This window comes from Muntiacus reevesi, chromosome 19 (genome assembly GCF_963930625.1).
Source record: "Muntiacus reevesi chromosome 19, mMunRee1.1, whole genome shotgun sequence".
Taxonomy (NCBI): Eukaryota; Metazoa; Chordata; class Mammalia; order Artiodactyla; family Cervidae; genus Muntiacus; species Muntiacus reevesi.
The window spans coordinates 24701638-24729499 of record NC_089267.1 but is presented as its reverse complement, the minus strand read 5'-3'; the positions used below and the strand labels follow the sequence as shown (position 1 = coordinate 24729499).

The 27862-nt window shown below is 37.2% G+C and overlaps 1 protein-coding gene across 3 annotated transcripts in view; it reads left to right on the top strand.

Moving 5' to 3' along the window:
• Positions 1–27862, top strand: part of RNF217 (ring finger protein 217) — a 155414-nt gene that overhangs the window by 102066 nt on the left and 25486 nt on the right. The window contains exons 4-7 of one of the 3 annotated variants that reach the window (XM_065911790.1): positions 5429–5630; positions 10100–10171; positions 11577–11684; positions 11842–21833. In XM_065911790.1, the coding sequence (XP_065767862.1) occupies positions 5429–5630; positions 10100–10171; positions 11577–11650 (348 nt within the window). In that variant the 3' untranslated portion in view covers positions 11651–11684; positions 11842–21833. Of the gene's footprint in view, positions 1–5428; positions 5631–10099; positions 10172–11576; positions 21834–27862 lie in introns of those variants that run through there. The other 2 variants (XM_065911791.1, XM_065911789.1) reach the window with 2 other exon arrangements.

Below are 27862 nucleotides of genomic sequence, written 5' to 3'. Positions count from 1 at the left end.
AAATTTAATAACCTCCACATTCTATTCTAATGTTTACTACTTTTTTCCTAAAGAACGATTCTAGTATTTGAAAACCAGTTGAGTGTTTATGTATCAAGAACATATAATTATGGAACAAGGATTACATTTTCCTGTCTGTGGAATCACAGCTTCTAGGAAACATGCCCCTTGCATCTTTGTGAACTCTGTTACTCGATTATGCTATAGTTTGTTATGCCTCATATTTGAACCTTACATGCCCTTTATTTTGTTTTGTTTTTCCTGAAAGTCCTTATTGTTTCTCTTCCTTCCTTATTGGGAATAGAAATACCCACTTTATTTATCATGTTATTTAATATTTAGTTCCTCATAAATTTTATTGCTTCTTGTATATTCCATTGTTATTTTTTCAAGACATTCTTGAAACTGGCTGACTTCCTGTTCTAAATCGGACTGATTGCTTTGGAACCTATTCGCTGAGATTTCTTACACCTTCTTTGTATGTGGTAACATTGTCCTTCTGGACTTGCACATTCACTTAATGAAGTGCTTCCTTAAGTCATGGCCCCAGAAAAGGCACAGAGTTTTAGCATCTCTAGAATTGTTTCATTTTTGCCCTTATTATTGTTTATTTCACAATTGGGCAACTAATTCTAGGTACATGTTTTTAATCAGGTCTTTGAAGGCTTTGCATATATGTTTGGTTTTTAAAAATCCCTGTGTTGGGGCGTCCTTGGTGTCTCAGTGTTAAGAGAATCTGCCTGCCAACTCAGGAGACGTGGGTTCCACCCCTGATCCAGGAAGATCCCACGTGACAGCTAAGCCCATGTGCACACTACTGAGCCTGCGCTCTGGAGCCCGGGAGCTGGGCGCTGAGCCCACGTGCTGCCCTGGAGCCCACCCCCTTCTGCACAGGAGAAGCCGCTGCAGTGAGGAGCCCGCACACCGCACCTGGAGCCCCCACGCACCACAGCTGAAAAAACCCGCACCCAGTGAAGACCCAGCACGGCCAAAAATAAAACTATTAAAAAAAAATCGCTGTGTTGGGGAGAATCAGTATAGTGAGATAAGTAAGGAACTAAGAGTTAGTCATCTGATCCTCAAAACCTTCTCTCAGAATTATTGTTTCTAATTCATCCCTCCCAATAGCAAAGCCATTGAGGCAAATGCATACATTAAAATAACTTTATACATAGACTAAATCTTACTGGGAACAGTAATAGATAACAGTTAATTTAGTTATCATTTTCCACTTAAAGGGTAAAATAAATATTCCATTCTTGGTGAAAGTGGAGATAAATACTTGTGGGCAGATGTGTACTGATTTTGTTATAAAATGGGTTGGATATTTAGCAGTACATTGTTATTTTTCCACCTTAAAATTAAGTAGAATCTGTATGAAAATAAACAGCTGAATTCTAGTTCAATAGTTTGTGGGCATTTTGTTAAACTAAATGTAAACAGCTTGAAGACGGGGGTACATACATTGGTTAATGTCTTATTGCAGGTGTTCATATGTCCTGTAAAGAATGTCACAGGCTCAGAGGTGGTCCATGTTGTCTTTTCGATCTACCGCTACTATGTGGGCCTAGTATCAAACTCATATTAAAGAAATATCTGTCATATCCTGAACATTATATCTTATGACTTGTAAATATAGAGATATATAAGCAACATGTAGTGTTTAAATATTCAGCTCCTTATGTACCTGCCATCTTTATTTGGTGTAGATGGAGAGAAGAAACCCTGTCTGTGATAACAAATCAAATGATGTTTGTGGCTTATGGGTAGTGAGTTTAACCTAGTAGATTAGAAATATCTCATCTGTCTTACTCTGTCTTCATCTCTTAATTAAATACAGAATTTTGATGCTGAATTACACTTGGGCAATTAGTTTGTATTTTAGCAGAGATAAACTGATGAATGTTTTGAAGCTATAATAAAAATATTTGTAAAGCTTCACTGAGAAATAAAATGGACTTTACATAAATGTAATTTACACCTACTTCTAAAAGCTTTGATGTTTTGAAAAGAGTGGCCACCTGGTGTGTAGAGCTGACTCATTTGAAAAGACCCTGATGCTGGGAAAGATTGAGGGCAGGAGGAGAAGGGGACGACAGAGGATGAGATGGTTGGATGGCATCACCGACTCGATGGACATGGGTTTGGGTGAACTCCGGGAGTTGGTGATGGACAGGGAGGCCTGGAGTGCTGCGGTGTATGGGGTCGCAAAGAGTCGGACACGACTGAGCGACTGAACTGAACTGAACTGAACTGACCTTTAAAAATATATTCAGGGAACTCATTTAGCACATGAAATTTATCATCCTCTGGGTGTTAGAAGTTCAAAATTATAACTTGCATATTAGCAAATGTGAAAAGTCATGTCTCTTGTTACAAGTTAACTTGCATTATGTCAGTTCATTTCTCTTTTAGCCTGAAGTTATAAAATATTCATATATAATCAAGATATATTTGCAGTAGTATTAAAGGATTCACTATGTACCTGACAGAAGTTCTGAAACCATTTTTCATGTTTAAGTCATTGCTCTTATGTATGTAAAACATCCAGATTACTCTATAGAACCATATTACCCTGCAACATATAGGGTTCCTATAGAGTATTATCAGAGCTTAGAATTTTATCACTTCTTGTGTAGACATATTATTGAACTAACAGTACTTTAGTAGCCTGCTATGTTTGAGTGTTGTTTTTGAAATAAGGAAAGACTTAAAATAGGCTAGAAATTACAGTGTTTCGGTATTTAAGTGAATAATGAGTATACCACATAAAGATTTTAGAACACAATAAAAAGTATTACAAACAGATGTAAAACAACAGTGAAAATTAAATACGAAATTTTGAGGTAAATGAACTGTCAGCGACAAGTTTAACTTATTAGAATAAGTTTCCTGTCAGAAAAAGTTTGAATATTATTTTAAAGGAAGAATGTGGGTTAGTCCAGAGAGCAACTAAACCAAGTAGAAAGACTCAGACAGCCTCGTGTAGGAGGCCGACATGATGACACTGTCAGCAAAGGATATGATTGACCCTCTGGTTTTATCTTTTAAGTTTATGATAAGAGGGTGCTTACCTTCCTGGGCTTCCTTGGTGGCTCAGAGGGTTAAAGCATCTGCCTGCAATGTGGGAGACCTGGGTTCAATTCCTGGGTTGTAAAGAATCCCCTGGAGAAGGCATGGCACCCACTCTAGTTTTCTTGCCTGGAGAAGTCCATGGACAGAGGAGCCTGGCGGGCTACAGTCCATAGGGTCACAAAGAGTCAGACACAACTGAGGAACTAACACTTTCACTTTCATGTTAGCATAATAACGAAATAGACAGGAATCAAAATCCTCTCTCCATTCATTCAAGCAGAGTACTTTTCTGAGCTCTGGTTATGAATAAACATGCCAGTCTTATGGTTGGTCATGAGGGTAAAGATGCTATGTATGTACAAAGTTTGGTGTATAATAGACTCTAAGCAAATATTAGTCCTTCTCCCTTTTTAGGTCACATACAACACTATGATATGTGACTAGGAAATCTGTTAAGATTTATTATCTCCATATCAAGATCAAATACAATATACAGTCCAAAGGTTGAGGATATGAAGAAGTAACCTTTATTTTGGATGCTTGGCAGTTGTCTCTGAACATGTTTTCTCCTAATGCTCAGGTGGTTTAAAGGATGAGAAATAATTCAAAGGTTAAGTAGGGCCTTGGCCTACATCGTTCCTAAATGCCATCTGCTCTGCTAAGTGGATGCAGTCACAGCAGTTGTTCGTCAGGATTATTCATAGAAACAGGCACTACGGGGCCACCAGGGGAGAAGTTATCGGGAAGCTGCAGAGCTTGAGCTGCAGAGAGCCTCACCTGCATGGGCCCCTTTGTAGGCATCCAATTTGTAATTTGCACGCTTCTCCTTTAAGTGTGTGTGTGCTCAGTCATCTACAACTCTTGGCAACTTCATGGACTGTAGCCCTCCAGTCTCCTCTGTCCATGGCATTTTTCCAGGCAAGAATACTGGAGTGGGTTGCCATTTCCTTCTCCTAGAGATCCTCCTGACCCAGGGATCAAACCTGTGCCTCCTGCATTGACAGGCGAACTCTTTACCACTGCACCCGCTGAGCCCCTCTAATTAGATAACCTTCAGGCTCCACAAAACCTGGGTCCACTCTCAAGGGACTGTCAGGTAAAAGGGGAAAAAAATCAATACAATTGAAAAAGATGAGGTGGCCAATAGCAGGAAAAGCAAGTTTGGCTTCTATTGACCAAATAATGATCGGTAGTTACCTTTGACCACTGATGCCCAGATGCCCTTGACCATAGCTAGTCCTTGCCTGCCCAGGAAGGTACTGTCTAGTCTAGCATCAGTCTAAGAATCATCCATATGAAGAAGTGATAAAGGAGATCACCTGGCAATCAGGGAATGTCAGTTACACTGCCCAGGTATTTGATTCCTCACAGTTTTAGGTGAGTGAAGGGGGAGGGATAAATGGAACCAATATCGTACTGATCTGACTCAGTATGTGCCCCCAAATGGGTTAGTCCCTGTATGGATATTATCACATTTTTATATTCTCATGTAAGTAATATCATCTAAATTGTAGCCTGGGAGGTAAGACGTAACCTCAGTATTTACCTGTAACTTGACAGCAGCAACTTCTGTATTTTCCTGTTAACTTGACAACGACAACAGTTGTACACGTAGCGTTGTATACAGTCCTGTCCAGGCACTGGCAACTAAAATTAGAGCTGGGAACTAAAATGGCATTGCAAATACACTTATACCTACTGGGGCTTTCCTGGTGACTCAGCTGGTAAAGAATCCGCCTGACTGGGTTCAGTCCCTGGGTTGGGAAGATCTCCTGGAGAAGGGAAAGTCTCCCCACTCCAGTATTCTGACCTGGAAAATTCCATGGACTGTATAGTCCATGGGGTTGCAAAGAGTCAGACATAACTGAGCGACTTTCACTTTCACTTTACACCTATTGTCATTCCCTTACACAAAGAGAAATTTTTGTCCCTTAAAAAATTTTATGTAATCCTCTCTTTTAAAGAATCCTCTTTGTCTCTTCTTATTTCGCAGGCCACCTCATTTTTGCTTATCATAGCATCAACAAAATATACCTTCACAGCATTTTCAATTGCTTCCTAATCATTGAGTGAGATGTATGTTTAGAAAGATAAGTGAATTTTCTTCGGGGTGTGTTTGTTTATATTAGTCCAAATAAGCCAACAGCTTCAGCATCTGAAATGTTGTTGAGCTTTACATATCTAAAGGGTTTGATATAAAGATGGCCTTAAAGAATGTGATTATAAGCAAACTCACAGCTTCAGGAATGCTATCTAAGGCTTTTATTTTGGTGAAATTTGTATCTTTTGTTCCATAGATACTTTATTAAAAATTTAATAACCTTGTTCTTCTTTCCCTCTTTCTCTATTGCAGATCCACATCCAGAGAACTGAAGGGTGTGACCATATGACCTGTTCACAGTGTAACACTAATTTTTGTTATCGATGTGGGGAGAGATACCGCCAGCTCCGTTTCTTTGGAGACCACACCTCAAACCTCAGTATATTTGGATGCAAATATCGCTACCTCCCAGAGAGACCTCACCTAAGGAGATTAGTGCGAGGGTCAGTCTGTGGTGAGTGTCCGACATTATTTATAGGATTCTTCCTCAGGAAGTATGCAGTGATGATGATAGAGCTTAGAAATGTAATCCAGCAGCTATGATAAATCTCAGCACCTGCCATGTATTCTAGTAGAGCCTCTAGCTGAAAATAGGAGGAAGACATTTTTCTTCTTTTGTGTTTAAAATTAAAAAAACTGAAGTTTGTTAGCAGGACACTACCTATATGAGCAAGTGGATTTTGTTTGAAAAACGAGTAATTGAATATACCGCAGAAATGTGAAGTCATTAGTCTTCTGAAACCCTATTGTAAGTGATTTGGTAAAAGGGGACACTATCGCATTTATTTTTGTAGTGACGACACCTCGCAATGGGTCTTAACACAACCTCTGTTTATTCACAGAAGACATAACAGTACAATTTTTAAAATCCCTGTGTTTCAGAGTCTTGTTATAGAGTTCCACTGTACCTATATAGTTGATAAGTCGTATATATTTTCTATTTGTATGTATTTTCTATTGTATTAGAAGTTAAATATCAATATTAATAGCTAACAGTTAATGAAATGAGCATCAAATGCCTTCATTGCATACAAACCCAAGTTTAAATATCCATAGTTTTGATCCCTGGATCGGGAAGATCCCCTGGAGAAGGAAATGGCAACCCACTCCAGTATTCTTGCCTGGAGAATCCCATGGACAGAGGAATCTGGTGGGTTACAGTCCATAGGGTCACAAAGAGAGAGTCGGACATGACTGAAGTAGCTTAGCATGCTTGCATGAGATGCTTTTATGGATTGACTTTTTACTGCTTTCTTCATCCTCAACAACACATGCAAACATAAACACAGATTCCTGCATGCAGTGTTCTTCTGGCCTAATAGTTCTTCTAATGGTCCCTCCTCCTTTGGAATATACCTACCATGAGATTTCCTTTCTTTTTCATAACCCAGAACTCCATTATTTCTTCCTCTGGCAGTCTTTCTTACATACGCAATACTTTTAAACATCATCCACATTTCTCCCTTTCTCCTTACCTCATGAAACTCTCTTATATCTCTTTTCAACCCTCCATCACTTCATTAGGGTTGTAAAACCACTCACCTTGCTAGAATCATGGCAGGCTACTCAGAACAGTTGGTGGTAATGATATACTCCTGACAGCTAAACAATAGAACATATATTTTAAACTTAATTTTATCATGTGGAAACCAGTACTGTCATTTTCTAAAATCTTACATGATCTCTGTAAAACACTCTTCCTGAGCTTTATTTAGTTAAACGCAATGTTCCATAACCAATAGCATTGAATATAGACAAGATTAGTTTTAATGATTTTTAATGCTTTTTGGTTTATTTGCATATAATAGTATATGTTACAATTATATAACCAATATATGCTTACTAGTTTAGTAGGCTTTGGAGAGATAACTAGGGAATCTAACCACTATTTATAACAATACTACCATGAGAAAGCTAATTGCAAATTAAGTTTTTGAGCTATAACCTATTTGTAAGTCTATATATACAGAGAACAACCTGAAAACCAACGCCTGAACCTGCATTGCTGGTTCTTTTCTTTCCTACTTGAGTGCCATTTTGTTGCAGGATGTTTCCTTCCATTTTATTTTTAATAATCTTTGATTAGACTGTGCTTTTTTTTTTCATTTTTCTGTTTAGTCATTCTTAAATAAAGTTATTTCCCACCCTATTTGTCCAATAATATTTGGACACCTTCTCTTTAGGTCCTCTCACTGTTTGCCTTGATGCCTCAGAATCCTCTTCCCAGATCATAAAATACAGTCAAGTTATTTAACAGCTTGTAGATTGGACAGGCCATAAAAACATTGTCAGCAGGGAGATAGTTTCTTTGCACTGTCTTCATTTTAAAATTTTACCGATTTCTGTAAATGGTTTCCTTTTGGGGCCCATTTTCTTGTGTGTTTGTGTACATGTATGTCAGGATGTACCTAACAAAGCAGGGAGCAGCTGGCCTTATAAGTTCTCCCTCCTACACATATTTTTCCACCTTCAGAACAGCTGTCAGACCATCTCAAACTGATGTCGGACCATCACAAGTATGGCAGGAAAATGTGGACTTTTCTCCTATGGACAAACAGGGAAGAATACAGTAATCCATGTTACCCGTTACATTTTACAAAGTGGAATAAAATGATTTTATAAGCAGTGTTTTTAAATAAAAGAGCAGTTCAGTTTCAAGCATCTCATACCTACAAAAGGCAGGACTTTTAAAAGTGAAAAGATTTTTCACTTTTATTGGAAATAAAAGTGACAGAAAAATGCTTAGTTCTCATATTATTCCATACAAATATTCAAAGTATTAAAGCATACATTGGTGAAGAAAATACAGGTGTTTAATAGATTTCTTGTTGACAAGTAGCTTATATACAAAAGTAGCTTATGCAAAAGAAATGGAGGCCCCCAAAAAGTAAATATCAATTTTTTAAAAAAAATCAAAGAAGTCTGGAACCAGAATTGAAGAAATAGAGATAGCTAATAAACATGTTTTAAAAGATTCAGCATTATTAGTAGTCAGAGAAATGTAAATTAAAATAAAATGAGGTTTCTTTGGATTATTGATTAGCAAATATTTTGTCAAGTTAATACTCTGCGCTGAATTTCCATACTCTATTGAATGAATTGGAAATTTTGTGCAGTTGTTTTACAAATAAATTTGATGGTAACTTCATGGACATTTTAGAATATGATAAATCTAGGCTGACAATGGTGTACTTGCAAGTATAATTTAAAATAGCAGAAAAGGGAACAAAAAGTAAGTACTAAAATATTTAAATAAGATAGGATATATGGATATGATAGAATGTTGTTTCAGCTATTAAGAATAGTATTTTAAAAGAATTATTATTGATCTAGGAATAACAGAATCTGAGCTTAACTGTCCTCAAGACAGTTTTAAAAGTAGACTTAAACATGTATCAAATATTGATTGCATGATTGTAATAAGTTTATTGCTTCCCAGAGAAAAAGAGAGCACATATCTGGTTCCTTGAGTTCTGTGATGTTTGGAAGTAGCAGTGCTGTTACTTTGCAGTCATGTTTTATGAAAATATATCTTTCTTATGAAAATTGATAATTACTTAAAAAAGAAATATGAATGAGCACACTGAGCTACATGTACAGGAGAAAACAGATTCACTTGAAATATGCAAGTCAATATATTCTAAACTCAAGCGTAACTTTATGAGTGCACAAAATAGAATTGTTCAGTGGGATTTAGTATTGCTTGATAAATTATATCATAGGTGAAAAATGTAAGTAAACCTCATGGTTAGACATTTTGTCAACTGAATGGCAATTTTTTCAAAATTAGATATTAAAAAATAAATTTCCTAAAAGAAATATTTTCTGTCTATATATTTTCTGTGGTTCCAGAGACCCTTTCTTAAGAATAAAAAATGTTAATATTTTTCTGACAAATTTCCAACAAACGGCAGCATTATGTTTCTGTTTTCTAATGTAGTTGGTTAATCCAAATTACCATCCTTATTTATAGAATGGCATTGCTGCTTGATTCTTCAACAGCAACGTGATTCTACTGCAAAGTCCCTCCATCCCTTCCTCTTCTCTTGTTGTGTTTGGGTTCTGTGGCTGTTGCTACATGCTCTGAGATCAAGACGCCCATGTAATGGTAAAGATGACAATGTAAAGGTGTTAACTGTTAGCCTCTATTTTTGTGCTAGTGCCTTGTAACACCAGTAGAATCCCAGTGTGAACTGTGTGCTGTAACTAGAGTTTATTGTAATCACTGCTCAGTTATTCATTCAGAAGAAAAAGTGCTGGTTGATGCCACTGGCATCCTTACCAGTGTTTAGCCTTCTTATAGGCACTTCCTTTTTAAGTTTGCTAAAATGATTTATTTGAATACCCTTCAGTATATTGTGTGTCTACTGGTAATTTTCTCTAACAACAGTATTGAAACATCCCATTTGTCATTCAGTATATTAGATGTTCCTATTGCTAGTTTTCTTTGGACCCAGGAAATATATAAATCACGTTTTCAGATGTGGGTTTGGGCAGAACCCCTTGTAGCCCCTGCTAGCTCTCCATTTTGTGAGCTAATTAGATTTTCTTTGGCCAGCTCAGGATGTGTCACACCCTTTTTAGTCTTTCAGAATATTAAAAAAAAAAAAATAAGATGGAAGAGATCTAAAGGAAAAGCACAAAGCTGAATGGTTCTGGTGGAGTAAAGTGAGTCAGTAGCTTTAGAATTTTCTTGGTTGTATAAGGTAAGTAATTTATGAGATGGATGACTCATGTGCCCAGGATTTGAATGAAGTTACTAAATTTACGTATTTGTTCTACACCTGATACATTTCCAGAGAAATATTGCCTTAATTATAATGACTCCTTAAAAATGCACACTGTGATATTTAAAAGCGTTGCTGAATTTGTATCTTGGTTTTAGTTTAAGACTCTCTAAATGGTTTGCCTTTTGTTTTCCAGCTGGAAAATTGTTCGTTGCACCTCTTATTCTGGTCTTGGGATTAGCACTAGGGGCCATAGCAGTTGTCATCGGTAAGAGACACTTAACGTATTTGAGAGAAGAATTCTCTGGGTGCCATAGAGAGAACACGAATGTAAATGTCATAGTGAGTCAGTTATTAAGTTGGGGAGATACCTGTCCCATGCTTGCTCTAGATAAGCCATCAGCAGATGATTTATAGATTGAGAGGAGCGTGTTTCATATAGGATGCATTTGTGTGGCACTTCTTCAGTCCATGAATACTCTCATTCATATTTCTTATAAAGCATTATTAACCCTCTTTTAATACAAAAGTTAGTGTAACTAGTATTTTACCAAAAGCTTCCAGTGGACAAGAACCCAGATTTTCCAATTCTGAGTTCAGTTTAGAGCATCAAAGGAAAGAGGCTCTGGTACAGTTTGGTTAGTTCTAATGAAAGGATTCCCTGGGTCAAAAAGATACGTTTGATGTGTGTAGGAACACATGCCCAACATAAAATTGAGCACTGACAAATAGAAAATGTATCAGTGATTATAAATATAGTTTCATTCATACAGGTGTATTAAAATACACATTTCAAGCAGTGATTCTGAGACTCTGGAGTGCTTTATAAGAACCATGAAGGCTGGTTAAAACACAAGTTAGCGGGTCCTTGCCCTAGTTGCTGCTTCACTAGAGAGACGGGACCCATGGATTTCTAGTTCTAAAAGGTTAGGTGACCCTGTGCTGATGGTCCACGGACCACACTTTGACAACCCTTGCTTTAGAGACTTTAAAAGAAAACATGATCGCTAAAGGCTGCTTGGATAATTGTTCCACGTAGTAGATAGGATTTCTCTTTTTTTCCTACATAAAATGATTTTATATGTAAAGTTCCGTTTAGCAAGTAGTTCGTATGTGCAGGATAGATAGAATTATAAAGTAACTGACATTTATAAGTTCTTACAATGAGTGAGGCTTTATGAAGTAGATGCTATTTCTGCATTTTACAGTTGAGGAAATTAAAGCTAGTCACTAGGACCTCACAAATGGTAGAATTGGGAATCAAAGCTGACATTTGCGCCACCCCCCATCTTCTTGAGTAACATGTTATATGGCCTGAAACCAAAGCATGAATATCAGTATGAGAGATATGATCAGAGTTAATAAAGAAGACTTAAACTTGTTTTGGTATTTTGATTAAAAAAATTTATATCAAAACTGGTGTCACAGACTCTGTTAAAAGGTGAGGAGAGAGTTTAAAAAACAAACAAAAAGAATAAAGAAGAGAATCTTGAAAAACTAAGTTTGTTTCATAGCATAGATATCTTCCCTCTTTTCATGTATTGCTAAATGATGATTATTAATAAATAGCTTGCAAAATGAACATTTGAAAATAGAAACATTACAAATCTATAGTACTAAAAGCCTGTCCTTTTAATTAACTTTAATCTTTTTCTTTGTTTTTTAATCCCCAGGTTTATTTGTATTTCCTATCTATTGCCTTTGTAAAAAACAGAGAAAACGATCACGGACAGGAATGCACTGGTAAATGCAGATGATGTCGTCTCACAGCGCAGGTCTGGGTAAGAACCGCATAGGATGATACACGCGTCCGAGGGCTGCACCTTGCAACCGTCTAGAGGAACCTTCTGCCTCCTCTTCCCCCGTGTTCTCTGCAGGCCACAATGCCTCTAGCTCCAGTGCGTTCCCGACATGGTATCCTGTCTTTTCCGTATACAGATTGCTGCTTTTACGAAACGGTCACTTTCATAGACTATAAACATCTATATCATAACTCTTCATGGTTCTTGGAAGACAGCACTTCAGTTAGAACCAGTTATCCTCAGAACTGTCTGAGCATGTGTCTCCTGAGCATAGCTTAGACTGTCTCTGTCCCTGACTGTCCCTCCAGGCCTTCTGAGACTTGGGGTGGATGACTCAAGTGCCCCCTGCACCAATGAGCAAGGCCACCTTTCAGAAGATGGAGGCTCACCACATGCACCTCTTTTCATTCGTGGCCCAAGCGTATAATTCCTTCCTCCTTCAGATGCTCTAATTGTTCAAAATCTCAATGCCCAAAAAGGAACTAATGAAACTAAATGAGAAGAATCGTAGTTACCGGAGTGTATACTGTAGGGGTGTGAATGTGTGTGTATATACATATCTATATTAAACCTAGGTCCAATACCTTGTTCTTGTCGAGTTCCATGCCTCTACACTATTTTTCCATATTTTTGTAGACATATTTAAAGACGATCGTTCCTTTGTGGGCATAATTTGGTAACATACTGAATTAAAGTCAACGTAGACAACAGGCTATTTTGATGTTGAACCTTTCTATTTCTTGCTGTTTCTCTGTGTGTCTCAGATGCACACAAGGAAATTTGTGCAGTGTCACCTCAAGGATTATCAAACTTTATAAACTGACAAAACTGATAGGTTGCTTCTAGGAAATTCTCGAGACCTAAACATTCAGTCTTCTTAGCAGATTTCTTACATGTTGGCATACTTGCTTCACTCTATAGTTAATTTAAGTGAGTTTGCTGTAGAGAGAACTGCTGAGGCCTTTGAACATATCCCCATTCTGCTAATTGTTTAACCAACTTGTGATGATAGTAATTATGCTTTAGATTAAGCATATAGTATTATTTAAAACCCCACCCTCTCACCTCTCCTTTCTCTCTCTATTTGTCTCCAAGTTTTCATAAAAACAGATACTGTCTTTGAAGGATTTTTCTTATATTTACTGCTTCAATGCATAATAATGTGTTGGTCTCTTCTTATGGAGGGGTGACTTGAAACAAAACTTTTTATGTTCACAGGTTTATCTGAAACATAAACTGCTTTTAGAGGAGGAAGCAAAAAATGAAAAAAAAATTTTTTTTTCAGGATGTTTTACCAAACTGAGAAGTCTTTAAAAGTAAGAAAAGGACAAATAACTGAATTGTGTTTTATTTTGTTTTCATTATGAGTATTCATCATTAAAGACCCCTAAGAAGCCTAAAGTTTCCATTTGTCTCCAAATCCTTAACATTAGTTATTGGTATTGATGTAGCATTTACTTGTCAGCTTCCTTTTCTTAATTGAAATAGATTATGTGATAAAACATGCATTAACATGGATAGTTTGTCTTGTTGGGCTTCAGAGTATAACATTTATCATTTTTATTTGATCTAAAAAGTACATGATTGTGAAGTTTATGTGCACAGATAACAAGCCAGCCCTTCCATTCTCTCTGAGTAACACTCAGAAAAATTTTACTGCTGGGCTAGTCTATTTCCAGTTAGAGGAGGCTGTGTCCTTTTATGGTCCTAGAATAGCATATTTCAAAAGCATAACATGATACAAGAAGTCATGCTGTAGCTTCACAAATTCATCCGTGCCTCTACACTGTTTTTTCATTCATGCAACTATCTACCAATCCAACAACTATTTATTGAGTGCCTAGTATACATCCTTTAGTATGAAAACTGAGAGAATGGAAAGTTCTAGCCCTAAATCCACATAATTTTGTCAGAAAAGTGCTTAATTTTTGTAAATTAGTCTTTCCCTTCCTGGACTTAGGTGTTAGTTTAATGATGTGTGTATGTGATGAATTCCAAATCTAGTGGATGTGTCTATGTATGATATGTGTATGTATATATATTTAGATATATACATAGCTGCATATGAATACATATATACCAACTAGCTAAATAATATACTCTCTGGTCCTGGATAATCTATTTCCTTAGGTTATTGTATCTGTGTGTCTATTGTCTTTGGCCTACTCAGGGATTTTTTATTCCTTTCTTTGAATAACTTATCTTTTGGAGATATTTTTATATGATTTGGAAATGTTCCAGTTTTCCACTTACAGAGTAGTGTCTGTTATCAGTGAAGGCTATCTCATCAACACTTGTGATAGAGTGCACAGCATTGCACAGGATTTTCATTTTTATATTTTGTAGACTTTTTAAAATTAATGTGTGCATTTTTCACTTTCAGAGTTGCTATATATCAGGCCTTTCCCTGCTAGTGACTTATAGTAGGTATTTGCGAATTTTTTTGCTAAGTGTCATTAAGATCTTAAAAAGGTAGGAGAAAGATAAAAGAGATTATTTATATGTTAGTGCCAACATTGAGGGTAAAACAACCTTACCTTTTGGAGGAAATTTTAGAAATGACTTTAGAAAAAGAAGTATGTGTATAAGATGAATATCTTTTTATCCAAGGCTTATCATTTTAATATGTTTTCATTATAAATGTAATATATGCTCCTTTAAAAAAAATCAACTATAAGGAATTATAAAATACAAATTCCTCTGCTTTTCCCCACCCCTTATTTTCTAGGGGTAACCACTGTTAATGGTTTGGTTTAGGTCTTTCCAGATACTATCTAAAAATATACAAATAAGTAAATATGTATGTGTGTGTGTATCTGTGTATGTATTAGTTTTGTACAAATAGAATAATACTCACTGTCCTGTGACTATTTTTCATTTTACTATGTGTTGGTAGACATATTTCCATAAGTGTTTAAATAGAGTTACCTCATTCTTTTGTAAATTACTACATATTCCATTGAGGGGCATACATTAATTTAATCAGCCCCCTATTAAGTGGACATCAAGATTGTTTTCACTTCTCTGTTACAAAACATTGGTGAAGACCCTTTACATGTATTTTTGTCACTGTGTGAACATTTTCATAAGTTTTTAAATTTGGTTTTTATATTTGTAATAAAATTTTAATGCACTTTCAATGAATGCAGATCATAGAGATAGTATATTTAAGACCATTTTCTTGGAGAAAAAGTTGTGTAAAAGTGCACCATTTTTAAAGAAAAGCATATTTTGCAGGATAATTTGTCCTCATGCTTGATCAGCCCAATAAATATCTTGCCAACACAAAAGAAAATTCATCTTATTCCAATAAAAATAAAATACAATGAGATGTCTATAATATAATGAGAGAAAGATACATTGATGTTTGGATTGCCTAGTTTCAAAACTTGAGGAATTTAAGTGAAATGGCTAAAGTGATCATGTTTGTCACATTTTTAAAAACACTATCCATGTTCATGCATGTTGTTCCACAGAGGAGCTTAATTATGCCATTGTGAAAAGTAGGAAGCAATATGTTGGTAATTATGAATGACCACATTATCCACAGAAAAATAATGTTGCGTGTACATAAAGTTGATGGTTCGTTGGGGTGCTTATAAACAGAACAGCATGACATTTATTTTACAACGATTCCCAGCATTTCCTTAAGGACTTCTGTATGTGGAGTCAAGAAGAAAAGAGGAATCAAACCTTTTGGCACAAACAGCATTCTCTTGCCACCACCCTGATTTTCTGATAGGTGCTATTGTTTCATAAAGGTAGAGCAGACTGGAAAACAATCAAAGATAATTAAACACTGGTCAGGTTACAACCTGATATCTTTAATTGTGCTGTCCTTTCTGTGATATCGGATTCATTAGTGCCTATCAGGAAATTCCCTGTCTTGTGTCACCCATCATCTCTTGAGTCCCAAGGCCACAGGTGAGTCCTTATCTTTTGATCCTATCACCCAAATAGATGGCCCAAGGCTCCCCACAAGACCTTCAAACAGTTTTCCAGCCCTGAAACAACCCAACCTCATTTTCTCCACTTCTGTGACTCTAACCAGCTCCTCTACAGTAGAAAAGAGGAGGAAAGGAGTGGGTTAAAAACTCACTTAGAAACCTGCAAAGCAGTTTCATTACTCCTGGACTTTTGTCAAATTACAGTACATCTGCCAACACATTGATCTAGTTTCTCCCTTATTAAACAATGCAGTTGTTTTTAACACTACAATTTTATAAGCTGTATTGAATTCATGATTATAAAGGTTAGTGGCCTAGGTAATATTAATTGGTATACTTCATTAAGTACCAAGATAAAAATTCATACCAAATGCCATTTTATATTTGAATTTTTTATGCAAGCTGCACATATGCCTTAATGTCAGTCTTCCCATTGGATTGTGTGCTTAACCTTTCGTATTTGTGGCCAAGATCTGTCTCAACTCTTGAAAGTAATCTTTCCTGTGGTCAGCTTTATTGTTTTGTGTTAATGCCTATTATAAATATAGCCTTAAGGCCCAATAATGCACTTTAAAAGGCTTGTGTCATTTTAAGTAATCTGACAGAGTTGAAGAAACTGATCACAATGTTTTGATGGAGATAGAATAACAGTGTTAGCAAATAGATGTCACTTCTTTAAATCTGGCAGGCACGCAGGGAGAAGGGTGGAATCAGAAGCGGAAAATTTAAAACAAGTAAAACACACCTGAAAAAGATACAGCCAAGTTTCCGAAACATATAGTAATTCTAAAAATTGGTATTAGGAACTTGAACTTAGCAAGCAATTAATACATGTTACCTAATAACTTCATTGGAATATTTGTTTAAAATGTTAAGTTAGTTTCCACTACAAGTTTTAGCTGCATTTTTTATTTTTCATGAAATCTATAAAAGAAATTCCACCAACTAGTACCATAGTAAATAAAAACTACTGTTAATAGCCGTGTAAGCATATTTTGTTGTTCAAATCATTGTATTTTAATTATGACATCTTCCTCTGGAAAATAAGTTGCAAATCCCATTTTAATATGAATATCCATAATTATTGTTTTAATAATTATGAAATAATTATAAATTTGGTCTGAATGAAATCAGAGTCCAAATTTGGGGAGTATTCAAGATTGTGAAATGCTGCCTTTCCAATGCAAACCTTTAAAAGAGAAAGACACTTCTTTGTAAATCATAGAGGGGCTTCGCTGGTGGCTAAGATGGTAAACAATCCACCTGCAATGCAGGAGACCTGGGTTCGATCCCTGGGCTGGGAAGATCCCCCGAAGGAGGGCATGGTTACCCACTCCAGTATTCTTGCCTGGAGAATCTCCATGGACAGAGGAGCCTGTAGGCTACAGTCCCTGGGGGTCACAAAGAGTCGGACAGGACTAAGGGACTGGGCACTGCACAGAGGGTGAAACTATACTCATTTCACAGCCAACTGTCGTGTGGGGCTTCTACTGTCCATCGCTGTTCTGGGGCTGGAACTTTAGTCACTTAATCAAAATCCAAGAAGCGGAGTCTCAGTAGTGTGAGACTTGCAGTTGTCTCTTTGGATCATTAGCTGAAGCCTTCAAATATCACACACTTTACATTTCCTCATTAAAAAAAAATGTATTAGTCACTCAATCATGTCTGACCCTTTGCAACCCTATGGACTATATAGCCTCATGCATAGTGCCCATTTTAGCAGCATGTAACTTTCCATGTTAGAAACTATGTTCTTTTTTGGCTAAAGAAGTGACTGTTTTGAGACTATCAATATGGCCTTAAAAGGCAATGAATTTTAAAAAAACATAAAAGATTGCTACTACCTTTTTTGGCCACTTCCTTTTAGTTTACAAAAGAAATTTCATTAGGTGTATTTAACTCTGCTTTGCTTAGATTATACAACCTTTTTATTTTTTTTATTTTTTTTATTTTTCAGTGGGTTTTGTCATACATTGATATGAATCAGCCATAGAGTTACACGTATTCCCATCCCGATCCCCCCTCCCACCTCCCTCTCCACCCGATTCCTCTGGGTCCTCCCAGTGCACCAGGCCCGAGCACTTGACTCATGCATCCCACCTGGGCTAGTGATCTGTTTCACCCTAGATAATATACATGCTGTTCTTTCGAAACATCCCACCCTCACCTTCTCCCACAGAGTTCAAAAGTCTGTTCTGTACTTCTGCGTCTCTTATTAGCATAGAAAATATTTTTTGTTTTTTCAGGACTATCCCACATTTTTGTCACTCTGATCCATCATACTACTTTTTCCCCTGCTTGTAAAGTGATACTCACATTCTTGAACATCAAGTTTCTGTTTTCTTTCTAGATTTCCTAGTTATCTTGCTTTTTCCCTCTGCAATCCCCTTACTGTCTTGACCGAATGTGGGATAAATTCTGTCTGACCATTAGCTTTTTTGACTCGAATGAAATTCAGACTGAAAGGACCCCACAATTTGGCCGTGGTAGTAAATATAATATATACATACCTTGGCCTCTTTTATCTGTAAGTTGAAACATACCAGGACAACTTGGAACACTGTCCCTATTCTTGATACAAGTTGGAACACCCTGCCCTGCCCTCTTGTTACTCAGCCCTTAAGTCCTGTTGAATTCTTTGTGACCCCATGGACGGCAGCACACCAGGCCCAGCCCTCTGATAAGAAGTAAAATGAAGTAAAATGAATGAGATGTCAGTTGAGTCAGAAAGCCTAGAAATACTCTAAAATGTAGCTTTCAAAATTGCTTCAGGACTATTGTAAGGTCAATATTGTGTTTGCGTCTTGGCTGGACAGAAAGCACGTGTGGACATTCATTCAGTGTGACCCCCAAGTCATTCTTGATTCCTCCAGAATAGCCAGATGTGTGCCTGGGGGGTCTTTGTTTCAACAAAAATCCCACAGCTTGGTCTTAAGGCTGGATTTATAATGTTGTTGCATTTGTATGTAAGACTTGACCATGGATCCTTACTCTGTGAACATTATTAGACTTTTTCATAATCTACAGTGGATAGCATTGAATATAACTCATATTAGCCCTTTTCTAGAGAAACCATGCAAAGTTCGCAAATGTTCAGCATTTTCATTGATATGATAACCCATACTCAAGGTATATTTAGTATAGGTTTATTATATAATATGGAAGAACTTAAGGGAGAGTCAAACTTGGGTGTTAAATGCCCCCCAAATTGCTGAGATAACGTTACTTCAGATTTTTCCTTGTAGCTGGCCCACTACTTTGGTTATCAGTTCCCTGTAAAGTTAGGTGTTCACCTCATGCTCCCACTGGAGAAATAGTGTGAATAATTCAGTCAAGTTCTTAAAAATAATATTTTTCACTATATATTATTTCTTCTGTGTCCAAATATACCTTTATTCTTTCAAGTAAACACTAAATATATGATAGAGGTATCTGAAATTTTCAGTTTATACAAAATTAGCATGCTTTGTGTTCCTTTATAAAGAAAATTCTAGGTAAAGTGTGATTTTTATCAGCTGATTACAAACCCTTTCTTTAAGATGTATTATTTTAAATTCTATATGACAAGAGCTTAATTTTGTTATTTGATCATATTCATCATAATTAAAGTCTTTAGATGGTCTTGAAAAAAGTAAACCTACCTTGTATTTTGTATGAAACTTAGAACACTAATTGGTATATTGGCATATATATATATATATATACACACACCTTAACAAGGACAATCTGTTACAGGTTTTTAATGTAAAAATTAATTGGCAATCTTGTTTATTATGAAAGAAATTATTAGCCTAATAAGTAATAAGTATCATAAAAATAATTTTGTGTGGAAAGAACACAAAAACAGTGGCATAAAAATGTTGTTATGTTAACACATTATTTATTAAGAAGCCACGACAGTTAGTTGTTTTGTTTCTATCGCAAACAAAATTATTAGATGTCTTCGTGAAACAAATTTATTTATATGTATATGTATATGTTGCAAAATTGTGGGCCTATTCTCTTTTTCAAAAAGAATTTAAAATACTAAAAAGAAAACATTTTGAGTCTTTAACCTGCCATTATTGTATATTTAGAAATTGCAGTTCTAGAGAATAAATTTTACTTCCTTTGAATTACCAGAATATAGTCCATTTAAATTACCTTCTCACAAACAATAGCAAATGAGAAGAATGTCTTAATTTTAAGATGAGTGTCTCACTAGTAGGTCACACCAGGTCTTGTCCATAGCCTCCTCACATGCTTTTCATTCTCTGTAACATTAATAATGTCATACTCCTTTTCATAGTAACATATGAGCCTGGTTGAAAAGAGATTTTCTTTGCTTTTTCAATGACCTCGGCAAATATTTATGTAATTTTACTTTTTATCCCTTTCTACATTTCATTGGTCATTTCATATTAACTTTGGTATTCATAAAACTATGTGGAGGAAGTCATTTTGAATATATTTTAAGAAAGAGGCATGTAGAAATAAAATAGAAAATATTAATACTCTTTTGTATAAATTGTTAAAAGAAGATTGGAAAGGAAACAAATTCTGTTGTGATGAAAATGTTGAAAAATTGGGAGCGCTTAAGACTTTAATTTCTTACATTTTTAGAGTGACGGCTTCTTATCTCCAAGTGGTTATTTCATGCTGTTGGTCCCATGAATTGTGCTTTTAGCATAATATATAATTCTTCCCCCCACTGTTCTAGTGTTTATACATTAATTACTTTTAAGAAAAGAAGAAATTAGTGAATTAAGGTTGGGGAAACTGGGTTTATTACCATTTTCCAATAGCACTAATGTATAGTCCCTTTAACCTTCATATGGTGCTTTGTGTGATGAGAGTATGAAACATTTATCTATGTTATTAGTGCCTTATTTTTTTCACTTGACTTTGTTTCTTATCTGAAGAGCCATATATTTTTGTGAGTGTTTCTTTGTCCTTCTATTTAAAGTGCTGATGAGACACTTTAGGAATATATATATGTAGGCTGCATTCGCCACCTTCATTCACTGTATTTTCTCCAGAACAGCAGGTTAGCCAATGTATTTTTCTTAGATTCATCATCATTGTTAAGCTAAAGTATTTTAAAAAAGGATCTTAAACACCATAAACTGAAGCCATTACAACTGAAATGTGTTTTTAAGCCACCAAAAAGAATGCTGATTATTAAAGTTTAAAACAAGAATTGGAATGGCTATAAGTCTTTATAGCTCCAATTAGGACAAAATTACTTTACAAAGCATTAAAAATAAAAGTAATTATATGGTACTTCAGGAATTTGACCAGTTCATTACCACTTGTCTTTGATAATATTTTGTCTGTAATTCCACAGAGATGCCGAAGAATGATGGTGTTTGCTATTTAAATGGAGTTACTCATTCACAGTGGGCTTTATCAACAGTGAGACATTTGGGCAATATATTATCCTGCTCTTCTTGGTCTTTGCCTTTTGTGTTAGTTTTATACAAAAAGCTGGTGTTGTTGTATTCTTTATGTACCATAGTATATAATTCAACTTTTCCTGATGAATGTATAATGAATAATGAAAATAAATCATGTGTTTAGAAAAGACAAAGACACAGGTTGTATATGCAAATATGTGTAAATATTTGACAAAGAAAAAAGAGGAGAAGAATCTTCCTGCCAACAGATATGTCCTGCTGGATGGGACATGGAAATTAACAGATTTTTTTTTCTTTAAGCAGTGAAATTTAAAAATCTATTACCTCAAGAATTTTCAGTGGATATGTATCAATGTAATGATCCTTCATAAATACATTCTCACTTGCTGCTGGCAGTAAAAGCAACCCATGTGTCAGATCACACAAATTTTAGGGTCAAGCCTTTCAAAAGATGGACACCTTCTAAGACTTTGGAGTCCACAATTTTGAGCTTTTACTAATGTCCCTATGGCTCTGTATTGTGGTTGGGCTTCTACATTTATCTTTTGTTGTTTTTGGTTGATTGTTTTAGAATGGAAGGGTAATCTTAACCTTGAGACCAGGTCTCATGGAGGGGTGTAACAACATTCACTCTACTTGGATGCAGACTATAAAGGGAACCAGCTACTTTGTCACTGTATGAACTGTTGTGTGGATTCCTGTGGAGCGCTGTTTACTTGCATGATGTGTGCAGGACATCATGCACCGTCATCTAGCAATGCCTAATAAAAGTTTTTAAAAGAGAAGACTCTTGGTTTTTTTCCCAGTAGATTTGGAATTTAAAGACATCAAAAGGTAAAATTGGTCAGTGCCGAAATTACACGTATATAAATAAATCTGGAAAGTTACTGAAGTCATTTCTGCACCAGATTCTTAAGAGTGGAAAAGCGGGAATGCACAGAAATTCATGGGTGTGCATTTTGGAAGGCGGGTCGTGTGGTGTTGCTGTGGCAGAGTTTGAGGAAAGCATGCAGGACAGTGACGATCGACCATTCTGCGTGGAGACACAAATACTGTGAAGGTAACAGTTTGGCTTAGGGTAGTGACTGCTCTTCAGACAGAAGGGGCTGGCATGGAGTGGGAAAAGTAGAAACCACTAGCCATTAAAGCTAAATACATATGCCTTCCTTATAATGCCTTCCTATACCTGTCATTAGGGAAACAAGGGCATTTGTTGGCCAAAGGACATGTATAAGCATTCACATCAACAGGAAAGTGGACAAGTATACTGGGGTATATTTACATATATTTATACAATGAAATATTCCAGGACAATATGAAAAATAATATTTAAAAAAGTTACAGAGCAATGTGTGGGCTTCCTTGGTGGCTCAGTGGTGAAGAGTTCACCTGCCAATGCAGGAGACCCAGGTTAGATCCCTGGGTCAGGAAGATGCCCTGGAGAAGAAAACGACAACATACTCCAGTATTCTTGCCTGGGAAATCCTATGAACAGAGGCGCCTGGCGGGCTTCAGTCTGTGGGGTTGCAAAAGGGCTGGACATAACTTAGCAACTCAACAACAGAGCAATGCCCAAAAATCTGGTTGACTCTCACAGATGTTGAACAAATGAAGCAGATGCAACAAGGTTATACGGATGCAACACAGTATGAACTAATCTGATGAAACTAATCAATGGTGATAAAAGATACACCACTGGTTACTTTGGGGGGCACACTTATTGACTAGAAAGGGACGATAGAAAATAGGGTATCACTTCATCTGGGTGTTAGACAAGGTCCTGGCCAGAGGACGGATAGGGTGCGGGGGGCCCCGATGCTGCTTGCCGCCTCCCTGCAGGGCCCGCATCCGCTGTTGCCCACCCTGTGGACAAGGGTTCCAGGAGAAGTGGGTCTCCTCCACGAGGGGAGGGACAGCAAGGCTGTGACGTCTGCATCAGCAACACCTCCCAAGGCCGTCTCTTCCTGCGTGGGTAAAGGAAGCTGTCCTGTTTGCTTGTCCTTTAATTGAGGAGGTGGATTTTTAAGTTCAATCAATCTAATGTTATGGCGAGGCTAGAAGATAGCTATCCGCAGAGTCCTGGTTGCATCTCATATTCACCAGATCACCCCTTCTAAATCTGGCTGACGAATTCTCTACATCGCAATTAAACGGTATCCAAAAGAAAAGAAATGGAGAATGACATGAAAAGGAGAAGGGAAATGGAAGAGGAAAGAAAAGGACATTTGAGAAGCTCGAATAGGAAAAAGGAGCCAGGAGTTACCTGGAAGAGCCTGGATCCAGGTGGAGATGAAGTGAAGTCAGGACAGTTGCAAACCCCGTCTGATTTCAGAAGCAAAGGCATTTTTTCGTGACATTAGAGTGTCCTGGTTCCCCCCAAACATTAGACTTAACCACTGTTAAATTATTTGTTAGCATTGCGTGTGTCTTAAGTCACGTCAGTCATGTACTTAGCCCTCTAGGCTCCTCTGCCCATGGGATTCTCCAGGCAAGAATACTGGAGTGGGTTGCCATGTCCTCCTCCAGGGCATATCCCCAAGGCAGGGATTGAACCCATGTCACTTATGTCTCCTGCATTAGTAGGCAGGCTCTTTACCACTAGCGCCAGCCAGAAAGCTCACTGACTGAGTCTAAATAACTTGTCCCATCATAAAGCCTGTCAGGGACAGAGCTGAGATCTGAACCCAGGCTGAGGAAGACCCTTGAGTCACAGCACTAGATTGCTTCCTCATCTCCTCTTATTAACCAGGGAATCAGGCAAGCTACCTTATCCATTTTTTAACATCTGCAATTTTTTACAAAGAAAGTGAAAGATGCTCAGGCATGTCTGACTCTTTGTGACCCCATGGGCTATACAGTCCATGGGATTCTCCAGGCCAGAATACTGGAGTGGGTAGCTTTTCCCTTCTCCACGCGGATCTTCCCAACCCAGGTCTCCCACATCGCAGGTGGATTTTTTTACTAGCTGAGCCACAAGTGAAGGCCAAGAATACTGGAGTGGGTAGCTTTTCCCTTCTCCACGGGGATCTTCCCAACCCAGGTCTCCCACATGGCAGGTGGATTTTTTACTAGCTGAGCCACAAGTGAAGGCCAAGAATACTGGAGTGGGTAGCCTATCCCTTCAGCGGATCTTCCTGACCCAGGAATCAACCCGGGGTCTCCTGCATTGCACCAACTGAGCTACCAGGGACAAAGGAACATTGGGAAATAGGGAATAATAACTCATACAGAGCTGAGGCTCCGATCACATGAGACCATGTGTCTGCAAGCATACGGAATAATGCCAATGACGTTCTCTTTATTTATTTGTTGAAAACCTATTCAAAATTTTTTATTCAGTTAATTATTTTTTTAGTAAACATATATTGAGCTCCTCTGTAAAAAGATACATGATGTATATGCATTTCAGAGAAGGCCAGGCCTCAAAACTGGTCTAATGGAGAGAGTGCTAGGCAAAGATTTAAGGTATACAGCATCAGAATTTGACTTACATATCAATACATCATGAAAGGATTAACACAATAAAGGTTAGTGAACGCCCGTCATCTCATATAGATAGAAACTTTTTAAAAATAGAAAAAACAATTTTTCTTTGTGATGAGAACTTTAAGATTTACTTCCTTAAAAACTTTCATATGTCACATGAGCAGTGTTAATTATATTTACCCTATTGTGCGTTACATCCTTAGTATTTACTTATTGCTAAAAGTTCGTGCCTTTTGATTGACTTCATCCAATCTTCGTTCCCCCTACTCCCTGCCTCTGGTAACCACAGATCTGATCTGTTTTTCTGTGAGTTTATTTTTGAAGTATAATTGGCCTAGAACACTGTTAGCTCCTGTTACACAACATAGTAATTTGATTTTTCTATACATTTCAAAGTGATCACCACAATAAGTCTAGTTACCATATGTTAACATACAAAGATATTACATAGGTATTGACTATATACCTCACACTAGTTATTTCATACCTGTGACTCATTAATTTTGCAACCGAAAGTTTGTGGAGAAGTATAAACTTCCAGATGACTTGCATTCTTAAGCAAGAAACTTATATCACATGAATAAAATGCTCTGGGGGTACTGAAAGAGTGACTTGAACCCAAAGCCCTGGCTTCTGCTGCCTGCCCTTGTGTAGTATGGCCTTGGAACAGGTGTTTGGTCTTTCTGTAGACAATTTCCCTTCCTTGAATATGGTAGAACCAGACTTCTCATGTATTATGTGAAGAGTAATATGTAATAAAGTCAAACTACAGCATTAAAAATCATTCATAATTATATACAGTTAAATTTTGCTTTAACAACTGCACAATGGGAATAAATACAATGGGGATAATGTTCATACAGGAGGTTCAAATTAGTATTCAATGAATGGCAACTCCTTTCTGCTTCCCTCACAAAAAACACACTTGACCCAGAGAATGTTCTTAATAATCGCTGGGTTGTAACATGCGAGTTCAGTTGCTCAGTGCGAATAATACCAATAGTATTAAGAAAAGAATTAGAAGTATCCGACTCTTTGTGACCCTATGAACTGTAGCCCAACAGGCTCATGGTGACCCCAAATTAATAGACTTCTCATCCTGGTTATTAATTCAACGTTGAATTAACATAGTGGCTTGCCAAATTAGAGTTTTGGTTTACCTAGTTAGACATGATTGCACACATTAAGACTTTTGAAATTTGTTTCTCTTAGCTGATCTACTATTTAAATTAGGTATAGGAAGTACCCGCACGAGGACAGCCCGAGAAATCACCCAGGCATTCCATGAGGGAGGCTGGGGGACTCCCCCCGCACACACAGCCAGCCGCACAGAAGCCCTTTCAACATCCAGAAATAGATCTCCCATTGAGCCTCTGTTTATCTCCTCTGACCATAAAAAGCAGCTGGCTCGGCAGGAAAGACTGGCGGCTGCAATTAACTCCAGGAGACCGTAAGCCCAGTCCCAAGCAACATGAATAAAGGCTGCTCAAAGAACTTTTGGAGTCATGTTGCTAGCTCATTGCTAGGACCATTCGGTCATCTGAGGAGGAAATCTGTGAGCCAAACACCAGACACGTCGCTGCAACATTTCCTGTAACCACCAGAGGCACTCAGAATCATCGCTTTATTCTGGGAGATGCTTCAGAATGATGATCAAATATCTAGAAAATGATTAAATGATGATGGCATTTTGTTAAGTGAAAAACATCAAATTAAAAAACATAAAAGAATGCTTGATCCCATTGTTTTCCTCTTCCATGACATTGTATTCAAACTTTTGCTCAATATTAGACTAACAGGGGCGTCCCACATAGCTCAGTCAGTAAAGAATCTGCCTGCAATGCACAAGACCCAGGTTCGATTCCCTGGTTGGGAAGATCCCCTGGAGAAGGAAATGGCAATCCACTCCAGTATTCTTGCCTGGAGAATCCCATGGACAGAGGAGCCTGGCAGGCTACAGTCCATGGGGTCGAAAGAGACACGACTTAGCGACTAAAAGAAAGAGAAACTAATAGTAGTCGCAAAGAAAAAGCTGAATCAGAATTTTTAAAGCCACTGGAGGCAATAAGAGGTCTGTATTAGAACACTTAACAGTTCATTGCTAAACAATTACCAGGTCATTAGGAAACAACGTCAGACACCTCTCATATTTTTGCTAAGAGCCCTTAAGAGCAGTATTTTTGTTGCTATTTTCTATACAAATGAATTAATAAAGGCCTGGAAAATTGCAGTAATTTAATTCACTAGGCATGTGTCCAGGAGCAGAAACAGGAAGTATCAAGTGCAACCAAATGGCCATCTGAAACTCATTTCAAATTTCTATTAACTTGGTATGATTAATATTCTTGTGCTCATGCTCACTCGTGACTGACTCTTTGAAGCCCCATGGACTGTGGCTCCCCAGGCTCCTCTGTCCATGGGATTCTCCAGGCAAGAATACTGGAGGAGGTTGCCATTTCCTCCTCCAGGGGATCTTCCCAACCCAGGGATCAAACCCATGTCTCTTGCATCTCCTGCACTGCAGGCAGTTTCTTTACCACCAGTGCCACCCGGGAAGCCTGTTAAATAAGCCAAAAAAGGCCCCAAGTCTTTACCCCCAAAACTTCTCTGGGGCCCAACAAATGCTTTTAAAGCTACAGGTAGGCATTTTGTATTATAAAAGTCTAGCTCTTAGCTTTTATTGCATCTAAAATTTTTTTATAAAACTAGAATAAATATTTCAAGGGTACAGTTTCTACTATGTTGTAAACCCTCTATAGGTGATGGATCCCTGCTGAGTACAATGAAAATAAAAACCAGTTACCAGAAAAGGTAAGAATAAGCAAAACCAAGCAGGTTGTGGTGGGAAATCACATATGGAGAAGCAGCACCCTTGGTGGGAGGGTCTCGATTGTTTTCCTTGAATGTTTTGCTCCAAAGGAATGATTGTAGAGGACACAACTGCAAAAATTTCAGTTGAACCCTCTGCCATCTTTACCTGCCTTCAGAACTAAGAAAGAAGCAGAGCAGGAGGGGGATTGTGGAGGGGAGAGAGTGGAGAAGGAGAAATGAATGAAAAGAGGAAATCTCAGCAGAGAAACAGAATCTATTTTTATTTTTATTTTTTTTCAGAATCTATTTTTAAAAGAACCAAATAAAACTCTTAGACTCGAAAAATGCAACATATGGAAAAATTCACTGATTGAGTTCAGAACTATAACAGATAGCAGAGTGAAGCGTCAGTAAACTTGAGGACGGATCAATAAAAAATATTGTATCTGAAGAACAAAGAATTTTTTAAAATGAATAGAATCTTAAGAATCTGTGAAAGTGAAAGTCGCTTAGTCGT